The sequence below is a fragment of the Phaseolus vulgaris genome, chromosome 7 (genome assembly GCF_051622355.1).
Source record: "Phaseolus vulgaris cultivar YP4 chromosome 7, ASM5162235v1, whole genome shotgun sequence".
Lineage (NCBI taxonomy): Eukaryota > Viridiplantae > Streptophyta > Magnoliopsida > Fabales > Fabaceae > Phaseolus > Phaseolus vulgaris.
In genome coordinates this window covers 14,781,590-14,807,771 of record NC_143504.1, presented here as the reverse complement: position 1 = coordinate 14,807,771, position 26,182 = coordinate 14,781,590, and the positions used below count along the sequence as shown (strand labels likewise).

Sequence of the window (26,182 nt, the reverse complement as noted above, 5' to 3'; positions counted from 1 at the left end):
TCAAATTAAAGAAATCTAACTATTGAGGTGAAAAAAAATTAAAAGATTCAACCAACTAAATTTAATTATATATATGATAATGAAGGAATTTAATAAAAACGTAAAGCAAGAACAGTTTATAAAGATAAAAAATTTTACAAAACCCAAAAGTATGTTCAATCCTAATAATAACAGACGGGTGGGTGGATTAAATGATGCTAGCCTAAAATAAAAAATCTTGTAAGTTTTCTCCTTTAGATAAACTATAGTATATTTTGTAAATTTACGAATCACACCCTCAATAAACAGAGAATGTGACTTATTAGCAGATATATTATATTCCCTAGTGATATGGTACACATTTTTTTTATACAAGTAATTAATAATTGAGTTAGATCCGACATATTTTTTTAAAAAAATTATATGTAATCATAATAAAACTTAGTTAATAAATAAAAACCATGTTATGAAAATGTGTCAAAAGAACATTTTATTAATACAAGATTGTATTTGTCAAAAGTATGTTATCAGAGGTTGACATTTAAGAGCCTGATTGCACAAATTATTTAATTTTATTTTTTTAAAAATTTTCTCTTAAATTTTTTTATAGAGAAAAATTGTCCAAATATTTGTTTAAACAGAGAATTTCTATCACCTACGTGATAAAAAGTTAAAAGTCATTTTTTATAAAAAAGAAAAGCACTTCGTATTTTTTATCAGTATAAAACATTCAATAAAACCGTGAATCAATAAATGATTTCTATTATTAAAAAACATCACAACAATATGTTGATAATATTAAATACTATAATTTTTAATAAACATCACTTTGTCAGTTTCATTAACAATAATGTTGAAACAATCAATCAATAATTTTTTTTTCTTAAAATGATTATTAAGATATATTATTAACATTAAATAAGTAACCATTAAGTATTACTTTTTATACTTCTTTTTACTTATTTGCATGATTACCTTCATATAATGAATATATTAAGCATTTGTGATATGGAGGTCAATAAACATTTATTGGTCCACTTTGGTGCTAGTTGGGCCACAGCCCATTCGGTGTTCAAGACTTTGACTAATTAATGTTATTGGAGAATGGGAATCCACCACTGACTCATCTAATCAAATGTGACAAAATTGATAACAAATTGGAGAAAGAAGAAGGACAATCAAAGTTAATATTACCCCTCCCAATTTGTAGTATCTCTTTAATCTTCTTTACAGCAACTGTATTTACAACTTCTTCAAACATTTCTCAACCTAAATCACCTTGCAAATGGCAAAAGAGAAAGGCGTTTTATCCCTCATTCACAAACTCTAACCAATTAGTTGCATTTGGCAAAACATTGCTTTCTAAATGCATGCAATAAGTGAGAGAGAGAGAGAGATAGTAAAAGCTTTTCTACATGTATTTTATTTTGTCAGTAGAAAATGGTTCTTTTACTTCTGAGTTATCAGATATAATGCCTAGTGCTGCTTTCTGAGGAAATTAAATGCTTATTTGTTTATCATCTTTGTGCCACTGCATCCTATTTATAATATACTGTAATTTTGTTTCTTTTTACTTTCTCTCCTTGGATCTGTGTTAACATAATTGAAACTGAAACAGCCATTCTTGTGTGTAGATGGTGTGATGAAGCAATAATTATGAACATCAAGAAGGAAATGGCAAAATATTCATTAAATTGTTGAGTAGAAGACAGCTTGCATCAGAGCTTTAGGAAAGACTATCACAGAAATCAGAGAAAACCAGAAAGAAGTAATGATATTAGCCTTGGCTCACTTGGATCATGAGCTTCAGCATATAATGCTTACTTTTAAGTTTTGGCTTCTTTAGCTAAAGGAATCCTAGAAACTAGTGGTGTGATCTCAATACAATAAATGATAGTTGCAGATGGCAAGTAAGAAATTCAAAAGGGTCTTAGCAGAATTGAAGATAATAAAGATTTTTCACTTCATACACCTTCCTTTCGTTTTATTGTTATTTCAAATTATACTTTAAATTAAAAATATATATCATCAATGCTTTTATTTATAATATTAATTTTCTAACATTTTCCTGACATGTCTTTTATCTCTTATTCGTTTACCACTCTCTTTCTTCATAATTATAATGATAACAGATATTTATAAAACTGAGTTTCAAGAAAGCTTGTGCTTGTGGCATAGTACTAATGCTTCCACTATGGTTGTTTGTTTGCACTGTGGCAGAGACATGCTTGTCAAAATGAAATGACCATTTTCTTATCATTAATTTCCTAATTAAGGCTTATCACTAGCTACTTTATTTTCCAATTCCTCGCGGTGCATAAGGATCTATATTCAGTTGGTGGGAACGTGCCAAAGAAGCAGTCATGTCACATTGACACAGACCAGAATTGTTTTGTAGCAACAACTGTGTTATACTATACTATGTGATTGCCTTTTCGGGTACTCGTAGTGCCACCAAGATTTTGTAAGATAACAAGGTTTGGAGTATTCAACACACACAATTAAACCAATTACCTACTACATAATTGCTTCAGCTTCTAATTTGTCATGATGTGGGCATCATCGTCTACTCACTAGTGGCTATTCTTTTTTATTTAGGAAACTATTCTTTTGAGGCACTGCTTCACTTATCTCCATCTGATTAGTACTCTACCGTATGAGGTGTTTAAGCCAACTATTCACCATTAAACTTAACCTCCAACCATGTTTCGAGGTTTTGGTGAACACAAATTCAGATTAATTTCAATGTGTTATTTGTCAGGAAAGTGTTTACACAAATGAGGAGGTGGGTCTTTAGCAGAAATCATGATGATTGATTTTAGAAAATGAGTGTTAAGCAGTGGTTGCCATGGACTGAAACACTACAAAGTAAACATTGAGTACGTTGTCCAAAGCATCTTAAATTCCCCATGGATGAGTTTGGAATCTCCGCAATAAAATTTGTGATCCTACAGGAGTAAAATAATACTTCTACCAATGCCTCTGATTTGATGACCACTTTACCTTTAAGTTCTTTAACTTAAAAAGTTGTATTATTAAAGCTAATTACCAATGGTACCCCACCCATCATACATAAACAGATATAGATAAGGACAAGAAAGATGTGGATTTCCCCTTGAAAATTGATGTGATCTTAAAGTGTATGACTGTGCTTTACTAACTGCAAAAATATATATATATTTGAGGTAGTAAAAACACAAACTACACAACAGTTCTATTAAAAAATTGTTTAATGATAAATATGAAAATGAAATGCTATAAAAAATTGCATTACTGTTATGACATTAGCATACTGGAATAGCTAATGCTACAAGGTTTTGCAGGGTGAAGGAAAGCACCTACTGCAGAAGCATTAATCAGCAGTAATGGTCTTAAAGCATTAGTTATGATGCAGAATCGACCCATCAACCAGCTGATAGGGGAAAACAAGGTTTGCATAATTAATATTGCAGAAGATAAGAATAAAGCATGACAATACATTTTGCTGTTTCATGATTAACAAACAGATAAGTGGTCCAGATAAGATTACCCTTCTTTTGTTTTTCTCATTCACTCCTTAGTTTGTAACTGGCTGGGCCCTGCTCAAGAAAATGATGTGAAAAGCTGGAAACTCTATTCAACTATTATGCATACAGTTTTATATACTTTTAGTAGGCAATTAAAAGCACATTTGGAAAACAAGATTATAACTTACTGACACAACCTTCCATGTTAAAGACCCAGTTTAATAGTATAATACGAAAAGTTTGATCCTAATTGAGCACCAATTTAGAGACTCGGCTAATTTATTATGCTCTACAGGAATCATAAAATCATTACTTACACTCTGCAACCAAGCTGACACTGTGCAACAACTATGTCACTTCAGAGTAAATATAAGAAACGCATAAAAACTGGGTACATCTGTAGTAAATAACCCCACAAACACAAAATTTGTCAGAATATAATAGTAAAGGAACCCAATAGTGACAAAGGCAAAGAATGTATTGGGCAGTAAATTTAATATTTTAACACTATTATTCAGAACCACAATATTTAAGAAGTTAAAAGAAGAGGTTATACCCTTTGGATTCCTTTGTAATGCTGCAGTTGAGACCTTGACATTTGTTGGTTCCTTTGAAGTTGAATCTTAACACAAACCAAACCAAATAAAAATGGCTCACCAGAGTTAATTACTGTCTTACATTATAGTATTTAAAGTACTGTCTCTTAAGTTTCAACATTTTCAAGAGGGTACTAATTTAAAATAAAAAAATGTATATTAGGAAATAATGGGCACTTACTTTATCTATCTTTCAAACCAACAATGGCATGAATAAATTTATTAACCAGGAAAAAGCAGCATCTTAATAATAAAACTAGTTCTAAACAAAATTAATGGTAGTCAGTACTCAGTAGTCTACCTGCTGACAATTTGAATAGTTTAAGTTATGAAATGTGTACATTGTGTACCTACACTCTATAAAAAAAAAAAATTTGTACTTACATAGAAAGAAAATAATATATTATAAATGGAAAGGTTATCCAAGTTGCACTTTTATCCGAATATATTTTTAATATTAATAAATTTTAGAGTATAGGTTAAGATTATAAAAGCATTTAAAAAAAAGGTGTTATGAATGTATGCTTACCATCTTTCTCTCCTTGCTTTTTTTATTTATTTTGTTTCTCTTCAATAAAATGTGTTTAGCTTTTAATTATTTTTTCATCTATTTTCACTAGTCATTTTAATTTTCATTTACCCTGTTCCCCCCCTCTTTATCAAGCAGGAGATTTGCATTGGCAACTTCTTTCTGTACCCCATGGTTTTTCCGTGCACTTCCATGGGAGGGTGAAAAAATCATTTTATCCTTAATTAAAAAAATAAATAACTCTATCTCCATATTCCCTTATCTTTTTCATTTTTATCATCAGTTGCAGCACTCTCAAGCATCTCCTCTCCTATTTCGATTTTCTTTTGTGTTGTAGAGCAATTTTGCACCTCTTCATCTGAGATCGCATCCATATTAGAGAGTTGTTGCCCATTATTAGAGTTAGTAAAATGTATTTTTTCATGTTTTTGATTTAGTGTTGTATTTTGGATTAGATAATTTAGAAAGGTCCAAATTGCGTAATCCGTTTTTTATTTAATTTTTTTGATTGTACAACATAATGTGAAATAGAATAATTCAAAATGTATTTTTGAATTTAAAATTATCTTATAGATTGTATAGCAACAAATCAAAATTATTACCTTTCAGATTTTATAATGTAGAAAGTCTTTAGATTTCAGTTTCTGAAATTTAAGAAAATACCATGAAAAACTAACTAGAAACCAAACAGCCATCGACCATCCCTGACAACCTCTCACTAATGAACTACCACCAACCACCAAAGCAGGATGCACCACAAACTTCACAAAAAACTTCGTTAAACTTCAAACAATAAACCCCAATACCTAAATCCATTTTCAGAAGGGTAGTTTTGGGATTTTCAGAAATGTGGTGATGTAGGAGGAAAATATGGGGTGCAAGAAGAAGTTGCCTACGATTGCGCAACTAAAGAAGCCCAAAGCCCATTAGCCTGACCCACAGTTCATTAGAGGCAGTTTCTTCCTGCACCCCTACATTTTTCTTTCTGCACCCATACAATGTTATGCAAAGACCAAACTGTCCCTATTATTTTTTTAAAACCCTAAGACGCACTTGAACTATATTTATTTTTTTGCATTCTGGATTATGGAATGTGGAAAAATTTCGGATTGACACTTCTGATAAAATTTCGGATCCTCCAATCCGTAATTCAAAATATTCATTTCACATTAAAAAAATCCATCATTCAAAAAAAGCATTCTAGAATCTACCAATTCGTAACAAAAATATGCATTTTGGATTCAGAAATCCATATTAAAAAAAAAAACATTCCAGATCCACCAATCCGTAACAGAATTAGGTTTCCGGATTCAGCAATCCAGAAATCAATAATTTTTACAAATTTTGCTTTCAGAACACCCCCTCATCCAAAAAAAAAATGATTCAGATCTGGATTGATGAATGCGTAGCACACTCCCAGATCCCGATTTCCATTAATCACGGTGCCCTTTTTCAAATAAAAGGTCAAGGCCAGTTTCAGGATTTAGAAAATTGTGAGGGTGTAGAAAGAAAAACGTAGAAGGTGCAGGAAGAAGAAGCTTTCACTATATTTCATTTTGGGCTTAATATTGTTTGGATCCTAGAAATCACAGAAAGGCTTCTTCTTCCTGCACCCCTACATATTTCTTCCTGCACCCGCACAATTTTCTAAATCTCGAAACTGACCTTAATCTTTTATTTGAAAAAGGACACCGTAGTTACCGGAAATAGGGATCTGGGAGTGTGCTACGGATTCATCAATCCGGAACTGAATATTTTTTTTCCAGATGAGGGGGTGTTTCGGAAGCAATTTTTCCATAAATTATTGAATTCCAGATTACTGAATCCGGAAGTCTAATTCTGTTACGGATTCATGGATCTGGAATGCTTTTTCTAAAATTACAGATTTCTAAATCCAGAATGCATATTTCTGTTATGGATTGATGGATCCGGAATTTATTTTTTTTGAATGATGGATCTTTGAATGTGAAATGCATATTTTCAATTACGGATTGGTGGATCCGAAATTTTACTGAAAATACCAATCCAAAATTTTTCCAGATTCCATAATCCATAATGCAAAAAAATAAATACATTTCAAATGCATTTTAGGGTTTTTAAAAAACAATAGAGATAATTTGGTCTTTGCATAACATTGTGGGGTGCAGGAAGAAACTGCCAAAAGAGACCGAAAGATCCATTATTGTTTGGAGGCTGCTTTTTCCTGCACCTCCATACCTTCTTGTGCCACCCCCATAAGTTTTTCATATTCCAAAAATACCCTTCTCAATATTCTGGATTACATAATCCGGAAGTCTCTAGAATTAGCTTCCGGATTATGTAATCCGGAAGTCTTTTTGTGATTAGCTTCTGGATTACATAATCTGAAAGTCTTTTCTATACATAAGATTAGCTTCCGGATTATGTAATCCGGAAGCTTTTTTTTCAGATGTGTTATTAGCTTCTGGATTACATAATCCGGAAGTCTTTTCTAAATATGAAATTGACTTTCGGATTATGTAATCCAGAATATATCCAGATTACATAATCCATAGGCTTATTATTTCAAATCCAAGGGTGTGGAAAAAAAAGGATAGAATGATATTTTCACATTTAGTATGGGGGTGGCACAAGAAGGTATGAAGGTGTAGGAAGAACGAGTCTTGTTTGGATCCTGCCACAGTCTCATAACTTTTTGGACAAAGTTGCAACTCTAAATATTCAAAACTTGAACTCTGGCAAATGCATTAGAAATTAGTCGAAAGAAAACAAAAGATTCTTCTTAAGAACATTTAAGTGGAGTAAGAAGACCCTCACGCAATCCTAATTTTTAAGAAAAATTTTAATCACCATTAAATACTTATTACATAATGAATATGGAGTATTAACTTATTCAAGTTAGTTCTTTTCAAATAACCAAATTAACTTAAATAATCACTACAATCAATCAATAAATTAATTGTTAGAGATTAGGAATTATATACTCCCCATTTAGATTTAATTCTAATTATGAGTGTAATGAGATATGAAGAAAGATAAAACGAAGAAAAAATACTGAATGTTTTAGATTAAAGAGTCTTCCAAACTTTTACATAGAACAATTTAATGCTCAGTCTGAACCTTGGTAAAACCCTTCACAAAGCCAAGAACTGATTCATTTGTGGCGATACCAGTTGTGGCAAAAACCATGTGATTCAGCTTCTATTTTCTTTGCTATTATTGAGTGTTTTGAGCATTAGGTTTTTTCCTCTAAAATAAAACAAATTGAACGTATGATTCATCAAATATTATTTCTTTATATAACTTTATATCTCCATTATTATTTATAAATATTAATATTTTAATAAAAATAATTTATTGGAGGAGTTATATGTTTTTTCTCAAAGTTCAAAACAACACTATATTCTCATCTATATTCGTCCCTTCGTCTAATATTTGATTTGTTTATATATATATATATATATATATATTAATTAAAGTATAAAATCAAAATATTTCAATTATTCTATTATTAATAAAAAAAGCTATGAAGTTTATTTTGAAAACAAATGTATACAATCAATAGAAAAGGGATACAACTAATTTTTTTTAGAAAGCTGGTGTTATGTGCATAAATTTTGGTGGCTTTCTAATTTTCGCTTTGTAACAATATTTATGATTGTTATTCTTAATCAACTTCAAAGATTAAAGTCACTCAACTAATAGCATGGTGACTTCTATACAATGTTATTCTCATTTAACCATTGAATCATTTCAATAAGACCTCTTATTTCTTATAAGGTCTCTTAACCACTTTTAGATGTCATTCATCTTTTTCTATATGGTTGATACACCATTTCTATAACACTTTTTTTATTTATATATGACTAAGTATGTCTTTCTTACGGTAAATTGTAAGAAAATCACTAAATAGAAATTAATTTTTGAGAAAAAAATAATTAATCAATATATTGATTAAATTAGATATTACTTTAGAAATTAAAAAAATTATTAGTATCTAAAGTACTTTCTAAATTTATAAACTAGTTTCGAAATTGATATCTAATTAGCTACTAAGGTTTTAACTACCAATTGCTTTAGATTCTAAAATTGGTAGGTAAAACTTTGATAGCTAATTAAATATCAATTAGTTAATTAGATACCAATTTAGAAACTAGTTTATAAATTTAGAAACTACTTTGGATACCATAAATTTTTAGTCTCTAAAATAGTATCTAATTTAGTCAATATAGTGATTAATTATTTTTTGCCTCTAAAATTGGTTTCTACTTAATGATTTTCTAGTAATGGACCTTCGTCCTTTCTATATGACTTACTTGTCATCCTTTCTATATGATCGACTTGTCACTTTTATAGGACTTTTGTCCTTTCTATATGATCTATGCACCCCATTCTTATAAGATTGGTGTCATTTTTATATGATCAACACACCATTTTTATAGAACTTTTGTACTTTCTATACCACCAATGCACCATTCTTATAGGATTTGTCATTTTTATATGGCCAACACACTTTTCTTATAGGTTTTTTTGTCCTCTTTATAAGGCTCACATGTCATTCTTAAAGGAAACTTACCTTCTTCTATGACTACTAAACCTTTTATGCATAATTGGTATTGAGACATTCATTACAAAAGACAACTTAATGTAATAAATGACATTTCCTTGCAAAAACATCACGATTGACACGAAAATCAACATTATCAAGCATGAATTTCAAAAGAAATAATAAACGAGTGAATGATCATAAACTATTTAACCGTTGATACAAATCTTAAAGGGATTAAAAGCAAAAATCAGAAACGGGATACACAAATCAAGCTTATTCAAAATCCCATTGAAACCTTCAACGAAACCCCGAGTGAGTTCATTTTTTGCTTTATCTAGAGTCTTCTCCAAGTTTGTCTTATAGATCTACTTTTCCTTCAACTCCCAACCTTGTTTTGTTGAACCAAGTGTGTTCAAGTTTTGAAGAATCCAAATCCTTTGAAGGATGATGAAAGGTTGGCTGTGCTTGTTGTTGCTGAGTTGTCTTTTAGATAGGATCTGGGGTAGATTTTATGTATAATCCACTCTTGATTGAATCCAAAGCATAAACACTCTCAATCCTTTTAAAAGAAAAGTGTTTTTCAAACTAAGTGAAAAATAACCTGTTGTTTTGTCGAAACAACCGATTGTTTTATACTTAGATGTTCTTAGAAAGGTTGAAAATTGTTTTTATGGTTGACTTGCTGTCAAAACCAAAACAACTAATTGATTTGTGAAAACAATCGATTGTTTGTTTTGGTACCATAACAAAAAACTGTTTTGTGCTTTGACTGAGCATTAAATGATTTTCAAACTGTTTACGCTCCAGTTTTTAATGCTTTGACCAATCTTTAAATGCAATGAATAATTTGTTAAGATTTGGTAACAAACAACATCTTTGATTATATACAGAAAAACAGATTTGAGTTTTTCACTGATTTTGCTTAAGAGAAAAAGTTGAGAATTGCTAAGAGATTTTCTACTTGTATTGATTTCAGATTTGTTCTATAACAAGTGTAATCCTTTGTACTTTGAAAGAAACTTTCTGTGTGTTGCTGAGAAGTGTTGTGTGTTCTTGAGGGGATCAAGATCAACATTCTTAGTGTTGTTGTGCTGACCAAAGGAAGTGTGTGTCTTGAGGGGATCAAGGTCACTTCTTTGGTTGTGTTGTAAGTCATCTAGGGTTGATTGCTTAGTGGATTTCCTCAGTGGTTTCTGAGAAGACTGGATGTAGCTCTAGGTTTAGAGTGAACCAATATAAATCTTTGTGTGCATTTTCTCTATCCCTTAACTCTTTAAATTTAGTTTTTATATTTGTAAACTGGTATAAACAACCGATTGTTAACAATCGATTGTTTTTCTGCGAAACAACCGATTGTTTTTCTGCGAAACAACCAATTATTTTTCTGGTGTTGTGTTGTTTGCTTTGTGTTTTGACAAACTGATTTCTTAATCAAGTTATTCTCGAAGTAATTTCATTCTAGGCTTAAAAGTTTTCGAAAAACCTCTTTAAACCATTCACCCCCCCTCTAGTTTAAAGCCATACATTCTAACAATTGGTATCAGAGCTTGGTTCTTGAAAGTTATTCAAGTTTGATCCGAAAATCTTTTTCTATGGCTGGAAAACTATCTTTTGAGGAAGGTGCTTCAATCTACAAACCACCTTTATTATGTGGATTGAATTACAAGTATTGGGAGGTCAGAATAAAAATCTTTGTGGAATCTATTGATCAAGGAATTTGGGATTCAATTGAGAATGGTCCTTTCATTCCAAAGTTTAAAAAGAATGGATCTTTGATTGTAAAACCTTGGTCCCAATGGACCAATGAAGAATGTAAAATGGCCAAGCTTGATTGTACTGCTCAAAACATAATAGCTTCTGCACTAGATACTAATGAATTTTTCAGGGTATCAAAATGCAAAACTGCTAAAGAGATGTGGGACACATTCAAGGCTACTCATGGAAACATCAATGAACCAAAGGAGGCAAGGCCAAGAAGTCAAGCAAGAAGGAAAAGAAGGCAAAACAAGAAAAGCCTCAACCTCTGCTTCATGGCCAGAAAGGAAGATAACTCAAGTAGTGTAAGTTCATCTGGTTAGAGGTTGTACTCCAGTAAGGGAGTCTTACGCGTTAGATTGTCCTAAGATTGGGTGATAGCGACGCTAAGGCATACCCTCAGAAACCCTAAATGTGGGTAGCGGAAACAACGGAAACCCTAGACTATATAAAGGGTACTAAGAAACCTCACAAGGTACACAAGTTTTACACAGAGCTTTTACGGCTAAGAGTTTTGGTGTTTCTTAGCCCTAGTATTGACTCGAGTGTCGGAGTGCAAATGGCCTTTAGGGCGCCCCTTTGTCTTTGCAGGTACAAGGTGTTTGATCGAAGGAAAGCACAAACCTAGGCAGAGAGAATTGGGCGTGTGATTGTCGTTGAAGTACGAAGGCAATCGAGTCAACCGACAGGAACATTTGGTGCCCACTGTGGGGCACGATTAAAAACTTTGTCCCATTCACAAGCACAGAGCGAAGATCCATCAAGATGAGAAACACGAGGCAAGGATCCGTCACACTGAGCGGATGCAAGAGCATCACCATGCAACAAATCATGGAGACGATGCGCACCCTTCAAAAAATGGTGGCAACATCAAGAATGGATCAAGAACGTATACAGGTTGATCTGGCTGCGTTGCAAGCCAGAAACGAAGAATTGCGCAGGAGTTTACATCAACAGTCTGGGGAACGTGCAGTGGAGGAGCAAGCACCTTCGACACAACCTAGGGCTTTCCCAATGCCGTTTTCGCAGGCGATCATGGACGCCGTGATATTGGCCACGTTCGTGGGTCCTAAAGCCACCTTCACGGGTATAGAGGACCCAGAGACTCATCTAACAGCCTTCCACACCCAGATGATGCTGACTGGAGGTTCCGATGCAGCATTGCAAGATGTTCATGAGTACACTGACAGGCACAACGTTGGATTGGTTCGTCAGTCTCCCTGACGGGCATGTGACATCGTTCACGCAATTTTCTTGTGCTGTTCAGGGAGCAATACATGGCCAATTGGGCTCCCCCGCCAATCTCTTACGATCTTTTCGACATAAAAAAGTATTAGGGAGAGTCCCTGAAGGATTTCATCAATCGTTTTGGGGCACAGGTGGTGAGGCTCAACACCAAGGATGAAAACATGATGGTGCACGCGTTCAGGAAGGGGATCGTGCCGGGACCTTTCAGTGAGTCACTCATCAAGAGCCACCCCAAGACTTTCGGTGAGCTTAGGCATCGAGCGATAGCCCATATCGTCGCGAAAGGGGAATTCAGAGAAGCGCAACTACATAGTCCCCACCCGCCCGCGAGGGCCAAGTCGACCTCAGCCCATGAGGGTACATGAGGCAACGACGGAGAAGAAGGCCCCAATGAAGCAGCAGCCCTACGAGCCCAGGAAGCCCCAAACCAGGGGACGCATGAGGGAGGATGTGCCACCGAGGCACAACTTCTTGGTGGAGTTGAAGGAGTTGATCGTTGTCCCCAACATAGCGGAGAGATTGAAAATGCCCGCAAAGACTGACAAGAGGTTGAGGCTTAACAAGAACGACTGGTGCGAGTTCCACCAAGCGTATGGCCACCCCATACGTAACTGTTTGGCGCTTGGACATCAGTTGGATGAATTGGTGAAGAATGGTTCCTTGAAGGACTACTTAATGGAGTCACAGGGAGCCCATACCTTGACAGCGCCAGGAGGAGATCAGGGGCACGAGATGCCCGTTCATGGCGAGATTCACACTATTTCGGGGTTTTCTTAGGTGGAGGATGCACCGTTTCTCAACGGAAAAAGTATGCACGAGCGATGATGACGATAGGGCACTAGAGGCAGATCAGACCCTTGACGTCGACCTTGTCTTCACCAAGGCCGACCTCCGAGATGTTATCCCCCACGACAATGACCCAATGGTGATCTCAGTAGTGACCGTAGGGAGGAAGGTGCACCGTGTCCTGGTGAACCAGGGAAGCTCGGCAGACGTGATGTTCTGGTCGACTTTCAACAAGTTGCAGTTGTCTCCTGATCAACTGAGGCCTTACACCGGTTGTTTGTATGGGTTTGCAGGAGACCAAGTGGAAGTGCGTGGGCACCTAGAGATGAGAACCACCTTCACAGATGGTGTCGCTTCCCGCACAGAGAACATCAGGTACCTTGTTGTTAACACCTCCTCAGCTTATAACATATTGTTGGGCAGGCCTGCACTGAACAGGTTGAGGGCGGTGGTTCAACAAGGCACATGAAAATGAAACTGCTAAGAGACCAGAAAATGACTTAAACGGTGATCACCATCAAGTCAGACCAAAAGGAGACTAAGAGATGCTATGTGAATAGCCTAAAACTAAAGAGAGGGGTGTTCATAGTCACCACCCGGGCCCCAAGTGAAGAAGGGGTCGCCCGTGCAGAGATCGCTTGGGAGAGGCGACCCGAACCTGCTGGCGACGTCCTGGAGAGGGAGATCGGTGGCAGAATTTTCAAACTTGGCAAGTCTCTAGGCCAAGCGGCACAAGACCAAATTGCCGAGGTCATAACACGACACTTGGATGCCTTCGCGTGGTCCGCCTCGGACATGCTTGGCATAGACCCCGACTTCCTATGTCATCGCCTCACAATGGACCTCCAGGTCCGACCTGTTCGCCAAAGAAGGAGAAAGTTCAACGAGGAGAGGCGGCAGGTCATTAAAGAAGAGACAAAGAAGTTGCTGAGTGTCGGCCACATAAGGGAGATTTAGTACCCCGAGTGGCTGGTAAACGTGGTCTTGGTGAAGAAGATCAATAGGAAGTGAAGGATGTGTGTGGACTTCACGAACCTCAACAAGGCCTGCCCGAAGGACTCTTACCCTCTGCCAAGCATTGACACTTTGGTGGATAGCGCCTCGGGTTGCAGATTGCTCAGCTTCCTGGATGTTTTTTCTGGGCATAACCAGATTAAGATGCTTCCCTGGGATGAATGCAAGATGGCGTTCATGATAGAGTTGTCTTGCTATTGTTATATAGTGATGCCCTTTGGGCTGAAGAATGCAGGTGCCACCTACCAGAGGCTGATGGACAGAGTGCTTACGCCCATGATAGGGCGAAATGTACAGGCCTATGTGGATGATATGGTGGTGACCTCACAGGTGAAGGATCAGCATGTCACTGATCTAGAAGAGCTATTTACCATAATAACTAAGTATAGAATGAAGCTGAACCCTGAGAAGTGTGTGTTCGGGGTGAAAGCGGGTAAGTTCTTGGGTTTCCTACTCAGCGAGCGTGGGATAGAGGCGAACCCCGAGAAGTGCGCTGCAATCCTCGCAATGAGGAGCCCAATCTCGGTCAAGGAGGTGCAACAGTTTAGGGTTTAGGATGGCCGCTCTGTCCAGATTCGTATCAGTTGGAGGGGACAAAGGTCACCCTTATTTCCAGTGCTTAAGAAGGAACAACATGTTCATTTGGACCAGGGAGTGTGAGGAGGTGTTCCTTAAGATAAAGGAGTACTTGGCCAGTCCCCCAGTGTTGTGCAAGCCACAACTGGGTACTCCGCTTCGCCTGTACTTCGCAGTAACAGAACGGGTGATCAGTTCGGTCCTTGTGCAGGAACAAGGCCAAGTGCAGAAGCTAATATACTTTGTGAGCAAAGTATTGTAGGGGCCTGAGGTAAGATACCAGGCCCTAGAGAAGGCGGTCCTGGCAGTGGTGTTCTCAACAAGGAGACTTCGCCACTACTTCCAGAGCTTTACTGGAGTAGTGATGATAGATCTACCTATTCGCAAGGTCTTGCAAAAGTCGGGCGTCATGAGAAGAATGGTACAATGGACAGTAGAATTATCAGAGTTCGATGTCCAATATGACCCCAGAGGCTCCATCCAAAACCAAGTCTACGCAAATTTTGTGGTAGAGCTCTCCTCGGCAGATGCACACCAAGAGGAAGCCAACTTCCGATGGCTGCTCTCTGTAGATGGTTCCTCTAACCAGCAAGGCAGTGAAGTTGGCGTAATCTTGGAGGGACCGAATGGGCTATTGATCGAGCAGGCCCTACGATTCGCGTTCAAGGCCAACAACAATCAAACGGAGTATGAAGTCCTGATCGTTGGCATGCTATTAGCCAAGGAGATGGGTTCGTAGAGTTTGTTGGCCAAGAGTGACTCCCTACTGATCACAGGTCAGGTAATAGGAGAATACTAGGCCAAAGACCCTCAGATGGCCGCAACCTAGGGTACGTCCAAGTTCTGAAGGGGTCGTTTGCGATGTTAGAGCTTGTACATGTCCCTAGAGAACAGAATGCCCGAGTTGACTTGCTAGCTAAGCTCGCCAGTTCAGGCAAGGGGGGCAGACAAAGGACCCTCATACAGGAAACCCTGAAGACACCTCGAACCTTCATCGTAGATAATTTGGTGGGGGTCCATCAGGTCAGCACGTCGAGAGGGGGGAAGAGGAGTCATCGGTCACTGACTCAGGAGACACTGAAAACGCTCATGATAAGCACATATCCAATTCTTAGGGAGGAATCATTGCAGGTTTGACTGGTCGAAGGAGAAGAAACCTGGATGACGCTTTACAAGCGCTACCTGGCTGATGGGATACTCTCATTGGAACCCACAGAGGCCAGAAAAATTCGGCCAAGTACACTCTCATCGACGGAGAGTTGTTCAGACACGGGTTCACCCACCCAATCTTGGTATGTGTAAGCGGCGACCAATGTGCACGAATAATGGTAGAGCTCCACGAAGGGATATACGGAAGTCATATCGGTGGTTGATCTCTAGCATCGAAGGCCATTCGTGCGGGATACTATTGGCCAACAATAAGGGAAGACTGCACGAGGTACGCACAACAGTGCAAGCAATGTTAGCAACACGCTGACTGACACAAGGCGCCACCAGAAGAGCCTCTATAAGATTTCTGGAAGAGTGTGAGGAGGACTCTCCCCACCACTCCGCTGAAACTCACCCAGAGGTTCTTCCTGGGACTCTTAGACTCGAAGAAATGGAGGAAGACATAGACGGAGGGAGGGTGCCCAAAATGATTACACAAAATAACGAATGCCCTCCTGAAGGCCCAGCTGTTGGGATGCAGCTAGGCAGGGTCCACGTTAATCTCTGTCAAGAGCGCCCTCTCGAAGCCCGTGAGTGGTAGGTGGAGTTTAATCCGTTTGAAAATGGTAGAGTAGAGTTAGAACAAGGGCACTCTAACGTTGACACGATCGTCAGCGCATACGAGTTCACCCTTTGCGCAGGGACGAACCGAAACATAGGCATCACAGTCTCTCCCAAACACCTGTCTCTTGTAGTCATACTTTTCGTCCCGGTGCTTCCTTACATCTTCGCTGGAGGTGAGAGTGGAGGTCTAGACGAGGAGTTCAGCGGATGCCCATGCGTAGAGGGCTTTGTAATCGATGTTGGGAGGAGGGTTGGATGTAGTTTTTGTTCGGACCATCTCAAAGGGAAAGCGAAAAAGAGAAAAAAGAAGGAAGAAACAAAGGTTTAGAGGAAAATGATGGCGCGAGTCGAAGAAACCCAGAAAAAATAGAGACTCAGAAGAAAAACATAGAAAACCTAAAATGCAGAAATTTAAACAGTCCCAGAGCAGTTTATTGCGTGTATGAGAAGCGAAATAGCAAGATAAGGGCAATCGATGCATAAAGCTCATACATTTTAATCGAAGTGGGTTGGAAGTTCTGAGCTTTGAATAAGGAAAGCGAGAGCGTTCGAAGAGAAGATGAAACGATCGAAAGAAGTTTCAGAGAAGTGATGGAACAGTGACGAAACACGCGTTTTGAAAGCTTAACGTAAACGAGGGAGCGCAAGCGACGTTAAGTCTTGGTCGTTGATCTAGCCACGTGTGCGAAGATTAAAACAGGTACGGAGAAGTGTCACTTCGGTGCACTGTTCACGTCCCGTCACACAGTGCCACGTAGGTCGCCACAGGCGAGGACTTAGTCTCTTTGCTGAACAAGTTAACAACTCGAGACTGGGGGGCTTGTGCACCGACCAGTCCTCGGACTTCGTTGACTGCTAGTAATGTGTCCCACGATCGACATGGGTCAGTGTCTCGCAAGCGAAGTGAGCCAGGGTGCCGAGGAGTGGTCAGGCATCGATCACCAGGATGTGCTGATGTGTCCTCGGCAACAGAGTGAGTGCGATATGACATCAGACATCGGTGACTCAAACAGCAGAGTTGGGCCATGCGTGTGGTATGAATAACACATTCAGGCGCGACACAAGTAAAGAACCACTGGAAGCGCTAAGGCCCATTAGGGTTACGTTCCAGCGGTAGAGTGCATGCATGGCACATGAACAACTAGGGCACTCTCAGGATGAATGACCCTAGAGATTAGGTGCACAAGTTGGTACCCAGGTGGTAATCCCATCAGAGGTTGCACTCCAGTAAGGGAGTCTTACGTGCTAGATTGCCCTAAGATTGGGTGATAGCGGCGCTAAGGCATACCCTCAGAAACCCTAAATGTGGGTAGCGAAAATAGCGGAAACCCTAGACTATATAAAGGGTAGTAAGAAACCTCACAAGGTACGCATGTTTTACACAGAGCTTTTACGGCTAAGAGTTTTGGTGTTTCTTAGCCCTAGTATTGACTCGAGTGTCGGAGTGCAAACGGCCTCTAGGGCGCCCCTTTGTTTTTGCAGGTACAGGGTGTTTGATCGAAGGAAAGCACAAACCTAGGCAGAGAGAATTGGGCGTGTGATCGTCGATGAAGTACGAAGGCAATTGAGTCAACCAGCAGGAACATGTCTCCTTCGGTTTTGACGACCAGTCCCACGGAACGATTCCGCTTTTGGTTGCTAAGTTGCTTTCTTCTCCCTCTATAAAAAAAAGGGTTTCCTACGCCTCTTTAATATCATCTCTCTCACGCTTCCTCTCTTATTTTTAACTGCTTTATTATTTTCTTTTACTTTCTAATATTTTCGGTGTTTTGGATTAGAGGAGTTTACTTGCTAATTATGATCCTCAGTATTATCCGAGAATTTCTCATTGTATCCAAGGGAACTTGCACAATATACTGTGGATAAGTCCTTACAGATAATAATCATTCACACCTCAAGAAATTACCTTTGTTCGTGTAGTTAGCTTTTATTTACTAAAATTGTAAGGACTTATGGCTGAAAATATGAACAACAACAACAACTCTACATAGGAGATGTCAAACGATGTTTCTAGAACACTTACCATATTTGCAAAACCGTTTTTGAACATCTCGAAAATTGAAGTCTTTACCGGTTAGATTTTCTGACGCTGGCAAGAACACATGTCTACACTGTTGGACATGTACGAAGTCGCTTTTGCACTTACGACTTCTAAAATCGACTCTAGCACACTTACGAAACAAATTAATGATTGGACCCATGCAAATAAGAACACCTTATTGTTGACCTAATTTGACCAGTGTACCAAATCAATAAAATTTAAATAAAGTTTTATTGTAATTTAAATAAAAACAGAGTAAATGATTATGAAAAGTTAATTGATAGAATTTGAATTGAAGTTAATCTTTCTCACTCGTTTGTATTTTGGTAAATAAAAACATACAACATTCTTACTTAATTGATATTGATGTAAGAAGAAAAGTCATTTATATTGATTCCTCACATATGAAATTATTAAAATCATCTCCTGAACATGGATGTTAGAATGAGTGGCCAAAACAAGAGGGGAGTGAATTGTTTTCACAAGATTTTTGCAAAGTTTGGAAGTAGAGTGAAAAGTTATGAAAAATCAACCAATTGATTTTCTATTCAAGTGGATAAAATTTCAGTTTTATAGTTCTTTATAAAAAAATCAACCAGTTGTTTTCTCGAAACAACTGATTATTTATACCAGAAAACAAAGGACAATTTACAAAGTAGTGCATAAGAGTAGGGATAACAAGATTCACAAACAAAGATATTTATACTCGTTCACTTTCAAGCAAAAGCTACATCCAGTCTCCAGCTAACCACTGAGAATTCACTATGCAATCAAAACTAGATTACAAAACATACTAAGAATGTTGATCTTGAACCCTTGAAGAACACACAATACTTCTTAGCCAAAACCACACCAAGAATGTTGATCTTGAACCCTCAAGAACACACAACACTCCTTGGAATTAAGAAACATTACAACAGGTTCTTCAAGTCTTCAAAGCAGATTTGGAAGCATCAAAGCACCTTGTTCAACAATGGATTCCTCAAATATTTAGCAAAAGTTCTTATCATTAAGAAAAGATGTTATAAAGCATTTGATATACAATAATCTATTCCTAGAATTAAAACCCATCAAGTATTTTCATTTAAGTCAGATTATCATAAATACTTCCCAGTCAATTCCAAATATTTAAATCAAGAATAAAATTTGAACCTTTAAGCATAAAATGAAAATAAAAATATCAAAGAAGAGTAGGATGTTATAGGTAAATATAACCTCGATACATAGGAGTTTGAAACAATTACATTCAATCCCAAAAGAAAGAAATTAGCCACTCATGGTGGCCATTACATGAACCAAAGCAAAACAAAGAGATCCAAAATGTTTCTCTTTGACGACTGAGGTTTCCTCCCTTTCATCTCATTCTCTCTACCTTTACGCCTTTATTTAACCTAATTGGGTTTGGGCTAAGTGACATCTCTATTCATAATAACACAAAATTGGGAATAAATAATTCTATTAATCTCATAACTCCATAATATATTATTAAATTCTAATTTTTCAAACTAGGGTTGAGTCATAGCTTAATCAACAATTAAAATAAATAAATGTTTAACATTTTGCATGAAATTTCACTAAATAATGACACTTATCACTTACTCATTGCATTATCTAAAGATTTGTTTAATGCCTACTGTTCTTACAAGGAAGCAAAAGATATTTGAGATTTCCTTATTCTCAAATACACTGTTGAAGACATCATTAGACAAAGGTTCGTCAAAAATTGAAGACAAGTACATAAATTTTTTGCTAAATGAATACCACAAGTTGCTTGAAGATATCAAAGTAGAGAGCATAACCTTGCCTGATGAATTCGTGTCCGAACTGCTGATCGAAAAGCTTCCACAATCTTGGACTGACTATAAACAACAAATATCACTGTCAGATCTTATCACTCACATCATCATTGAAGACACCAATAGAAATGTAAGGGCTAAAGTCTTGTCTGCCAAGGCAAACATGGTAGAAGACAAATTAACTACAAAAACATATGAGGAAGAACCTGATCAAAATAAGAAAAATAATAAATTTTCTCGTCCCAATGAAAATAACCACCTTCAAGAGGAAGGGAAATTACTTTGTATGTGGAAGGCCAAATCATCATGCACCTTAGTGTAGACATAGGGCCAAAAGCAACAATCCTCTTAAGGCAAGTATAGCCGAAGGGGAAGATACCATTTTTGCAGTCGTTTCTTGAGTGAACCTTGTGACCAATGTGAGTAAATGGGTGGTAGACTCTAGGGTTACCAGACACATTTGTACAACCAAAAATGTGTTTACCTCTTACACAAGTGTGGGGGATGGATAAAAAACAAGTTTATCTCAGTGATTCCAGGACAACTCATGTCCTAGAAAAATGAAAGGTTCTTCTAAAGCTCACATTTGGTAAGACATTGGCTTTAAGTGATGTGCTACATGTTTCATCGATTAAAGTTATTATGATCTTTGCAGCATTGCTCGAAAAAGTTGGTGTTAAAGTATCGTTCGAATCTGTCAAGATTGTTATGACAAAAATAATGTTTTTGTGGAGAAGGGATATCGTGATCAAGGTCTTTTTTGTATTGAACACTTATGAAGTTATTAATGAATTTGGGTCTCTAGCTTATATTTTTTTTCTTATGATGTATGGCATGCTAGATTAGGACATGTGAATTCCTCGTATATTATGAAATTGCAACGAATAGGATTAATTAACATGCATGAAAAACAATGTAGTAAATGTGATATATGTGCATAATTTAAAATAACAAAGAAAACATGTCATTTTGTAGAACATCAAATTGAATTTCTTAGTTTAATTCATATCGATCTTACTTATTTAAAACAAACTATGTCTAGAGGTGGTAAAAAATATTTTGTAACTTTTATAGATGATTTTTCTAGATACACCAAAGTGTACTTGATTAAACATAAGGATCCAACTTTTGATATGTTTTTAGCCTATAAGAAGGAAGTAGAAAACAACTAAATAGGAAAATCAAAATGATTAGGTCAGATAGGGGTGGAGAATATGTTTTGTTTAATAATTATTGTGTTAAAGAAGATATTATTCATGAAGTAACCCCACCATATTGACCTGAATTTAATGGAGTAGCTAAAAGGAAAAACAAGACTCTTAAAGAAATAATGAATATTATGCTCATTAGTTCTAATGCTTCTGATAATCTTTGGGGTGAATCTCTACTTACAACATGTTTTTTACAAAATAGGATACCACATAAGAAAACTGGTAAAACACACGCTATGAGTTGTTGAAAAGTTATCAACCTAATCTTAAATACCTAAGAGTGTGGGGGGTGCTTAGCTAACGTGATGTTACCTGATCCTAAGAAAAGGAAAATAGGTTCTAAAACTCATGATTGTATGTTCTTAGGTTATGCGGAATATAGTGTTGCCTATAGGGTTCTTGTTTTTAATAGTGATATAATTGAGTGTAACATTATAAGTAGAGATGAAAAATATTGAGTTATTTGAACATATATTTTCTTTAAAGAGTAGTGGTACATCTAAACAACTTGTAGAAATTGATAGTGATGCAATGTGTGAGAATGTGAGAAGGAAAAGACCGAGAAAGGAAACCACTTTTGGAGATGATTGTTACACTTATCTAGTTGAAAATGATCAAACTTTTAGAAGCTGCTAGTGCTTCAGATACTATACATTGGAATAAAGCTATTAGGACTGAGATTGATTCAATTAAGAAAAATAATACTTGGACCTTAGTAGATCTTGCTAAAGAAGCAAAATCCATTGGTTATAAGTGATCTTTAAAAAAATGTAGCATACTAGTGAATCAATAGAGAAATACAAGACAATTAGTAGTGAAAGGTTTTAGTCAAAATCCTAACATAGATTACTTTGATACTTTTGCCTACTAAGATTTTTTCTATCTGAGTATTATTAATCCTAACATCGATTTAAGTTAGTGATTCACCAAATAAATGTTTTTTTAGGCTTTTACTACACAATGCGTAGTAATGACGGATATAAGTGCAGCAGAGAAAAACGCGTAAGTAGTTAAGTTAGCGTGCAGCAGAAACTCCAGAAATGCCATCCACAACCATAAGGTCCCATGGTGTAATATTAGAGTGGACACTTAGGCAATAGTACCTCAACCCACCGAGTCAAGTTTTGATACGTACACACCAAAAGCTTCATCATTTCAAGGTCTATACAGAGACCTGTAGCAAACATTTGTCCTTCGAAAATTACCATGCTCACTCCTTAGACATCAAAAGATGACCTACAAATTCATATAACCGTGCCACTACGTAGTTGTGTATACAATATTGCAATATTTCTACCTTATAACTTTTCTTTTAAGAGAATCACCCTGCTATTATTAGCACAGTTACCATATAGCACAACGACCTGTAATATAGCTGGGCAATACCAAAAGTAGCTTGGAACTATTGATGCGATTGAGAAAGATCGATCTATAATTTCAGACCACATTTAATATGAATCAATAATTTTCTGTTGTTTTACCTCGACAGCCAGCAAGGCAACTTAAACTTATTAGCTTCCCCTCAAAAAGGCCAAAATAAATTAGTGTAAACCCCCATTTCAGTCCCCCCCAAAATGCAAAGTGTCACTATTTTAGTTATTCAGAGAATTTTACATCAATCAGTTGCTCTATCATGTAAAGTTAATATCGATTTATTTTTCTTGATCACTATTAACCATCAATGTAGCCCTTTGGTTTTGAGATTATTTGGTGATGGATTTTAAGGAAAGAAATATAAGAAATGAAAATATAAAAGAAATAAGTTGAATAAAAAAAGATAAATAAGGATAAAAATAAAAGTATGTGAGAAATAATATAATAGATCTCACAAATTATTTAATCTTTGATGTTTCTTTATCAGACATTGAAAATCAATTCTGTAACCCTGGATCCTATGGTCCCACTCTTCCAAAAATACCCTTAATCTTGCTGCTACTATACCGAAGAAAGATATTGATGTCACTTTCCATGATTAGAGAACTTAATTGATGTCAAAATTATTTATAGAAACAAAGTGATGACACTTCTTTCTTGGGTTTAAAAGGATGAACTAGGATTTTGTTCATTAATTATGATCACCATGTCAAATCAGAAAAATGGGCCAGAAGTGTGTTCTGAATGCACTGTGTGAAGGAAGTTAATTATTTTAAGTGGAACCACCATGGTGGTGGGCACCGGGCTGCACTAACTGACTTCAGATAAGTTAATGATTTCTTTTAGACTAGCATCACGCCGTGACTGAAGGGACAACTTTCAGCAGATGAGGGACAAGCAAAAATTACACATGTATGGGATCAGTTGGCAACCTTGGATGCATCACTTGTCATGGAAAGACCAAAACAAACAAATTTTGGTTTCTCTTTAAAACTTAGCCCAGCTTCACACCAACTTCACAGTCATTCCTGTTACTTTCTCTTGATCAGAAACTAACACGTCAGATTAATTTCGGATATATTTCTGAGTCCAAGTATTTCAGGGTAGAAGAGAAAACAAACAGGTGAAAACATAGCCTAAATAACCATTGGGTTAATTTCGCCTACAATTTTTTCATCCAAACATTTAGAACAATCTTATTGCATAATTAAGGAATTTAATTTAAAATTTTATTATGAAATAACTTACTGTAAACAACATTTGTTAGTTGTGGTAAGCTCGGTTTGTTGAAGCAGTTTTGCAGATAGCTTCACATAGGAACTGAAACTTTTGTTTTAAAAAACAAAAGCATTGAGCAATGCTGATGAATGTGAAGTCGAGAAGAGCTTTAACGTTATTAAAGGGAATGCTTCTCAGTTCTCTGCTAAAGATGGAGCCCAAAAAAGCTTCTTCAGTTAAGGGTAAAATGCAGAAAGCGTTCTTGGGCTTTACACAGTTCCCTGACTCTAAGCACCAACATAGACTCCCACAAGTAAATCTGAGGCAGGGGAAAATGTGAAAACACAGGAAGAAAACACAAACCTTGTAAGTTGTAACCCCACTTGAGGCATTTCAAGGCGACTCACTCCTTTGTCTCCCTGTACCATGCAAGTCCGCAACTGCCAGGATCCCAACATGCCCACCTCTTCCCCAACACCACTCCCATCACCTCATAATTTTCCACACCCACCAACCAATTCCCAATCTTTTCCATCGATCACGGCCAGGGTTTCAAGTTTCAACTTGAAGGACGTACTTTGTTCTGCAGAGCGACCCCATCCTCCATCCACCCCCAACTCCAAGCTTAGCCAGTAAAGCAGTAAATAAAAGTAACCAGTCAAAACGAAACAAAACAAAAGTGACACTAGTGAGTAAAGTAAAGCAACATAACATGCCCTACTGTTATGAAGGAGAGAGTAAATTAGTAAAAGGTGGAAAAAATAAAAATAGTGAGAGAGTGTTGAAAGAGATATTTATGATTGATTTTGGTGAGAAAAGTGCGCCCACACATGGCAGCTGTCTCCAGCCCATGTTCCCTCCCTCTCTTGAAAACCACTTAAATATCCTTGTTACCATATTCACTCTCACCCCATCACACACCACACCTTCACTCTTTTTTCTCACTTATCACCATGTCATTATTCCCCAACTTGCTCCTCTCCCTCTTCCTGCTAATTGGTGTGTGCAATGGCAGAACAAAAAAAATTGAAGAGGGGCATGTGCAAATGCAAACACAAACCCTAAACACAAACCCAACTCACTTCAACCCGCAGGTCCCACCCCTCCGAACCCTCTCTTCCTCCAAGCGATTCGAGGGGTCCTCGGAGTTCGTGAAGCTCAAATACCACATGGGGCCGGTGTTGTCTTCCCCGATCAACATCTACCTCATTTGGTACGGCAAGTGGCCCCAATCGCAGAAGCTTCTCATCAAGGACTTCCTCCTCTCCATCTCCGCCTCCGACCGCCGCGTCTCCCCCTCTCCCTCCGTCTCCGACTGGTGGCAAACCGTCTCCCTCTACACTGACCAGACCGGCGCCAACATCTCCCGTTCCGTCTCCATCGCCGGCGAGTACGCCGACCTCCACTACTCCCACGGCACGCACCTCACGCGCCTATCCGTGCAGGACGTCATCGCCACCGCCGTCCACGCAAAGCCCTTCCCCGTCGACCACCGCAACGGGATCTACCTGATCCTCACGGCGGAGGACGTCACCATGGAGGACTTCTGCCGCGCCGTCTGCGGCTTCCACTACTTCACCTTCCCCTCCAAAGTCGGCTACACGCTACCCTACGCCTGGGTTGGGAACTCCGGCAAGCAGTGCCCGGAGCTCTGCGCCTACCCCTTTGCCGTCCCCGGCTACATGGGCGGAGGCGGCCCCGGCCAACTGACTCCGCCCAATGGCGACGTCGGCGTGGACGGCATGATCAGCATCATCGGGCACGAGCTGGCAGAACTCTCCTCCAACCCCCTGGTGAACGCCTGGTACGCCGGAGAGGATCCCACCGCACCCACCGAGATCGGAGATCTCTGCGAGGGGTTGTACGGAACGGGTGGTGGAGGTGGTTACATCGGGTCCGTTATGAAAGACGGAGAAGGGAGAACGTTCAATCTAAACGGTAGAAACGGAAGAAAGTTTCTGGTGCAGTGGATTTGGAGCCCCATCTTGAAGGCTTGTGCTGGCCCCAATGCTTTGGATTGAATTCACTTCATACATTGCATACTTACTGCCTTTCCTCCTTTTTTTTTCCTTACTCACTATGTATCATATATCATCATGCTCTATCATTTTTTTTCTTTTCTTTTTTTCGCTTTCCTACTTGACATACCAAATTCATTTATATTATTTTTTTCCACCATTTTATTCCACTCCCTCACCTTATTAAACAATGCTTCATGGATTCTACTATGCTGCTGCCGCTGCTGCACAACT

The 26,182-nt window shown here is 37.7% G+C and overlaps 1 protein-coding gene across 1 annotated transcript; it reads left to right on the top strand.

Moving 5' to 3' along the window:
• The first annotated feature begins 23,133 nt into the window (after nt 1-23,133).
• EXL5 (EXORDIUM like 5) lies at nt 23,134-26,118 on the top strand. Its single transcript, XM_068634945.2, has one exon. It carries the CDS (start codon nt 24,884-24,886, stop codon nt 25,949-25,951), a length of 1,068 nt encoding a protein of 355 aa, XP_068491046.1. The 5' UTR covers nt 23,134-24,883; the 3' UTR covers nt 25,952-26,118.
• The last annotated feature ends 64 nt before the right edge of the window (nt 26,119-26,182 follow it).

What these genes read in the sequence shown, in the direction of transcription:
- EXL5 (XM_068634945.2), top strand. Translation starts at nt 24,884, where the DNA reads ATGTCATTATTCCCCAACTTGCTCCTCTCCCTCTTCCTGCTAATTGGT.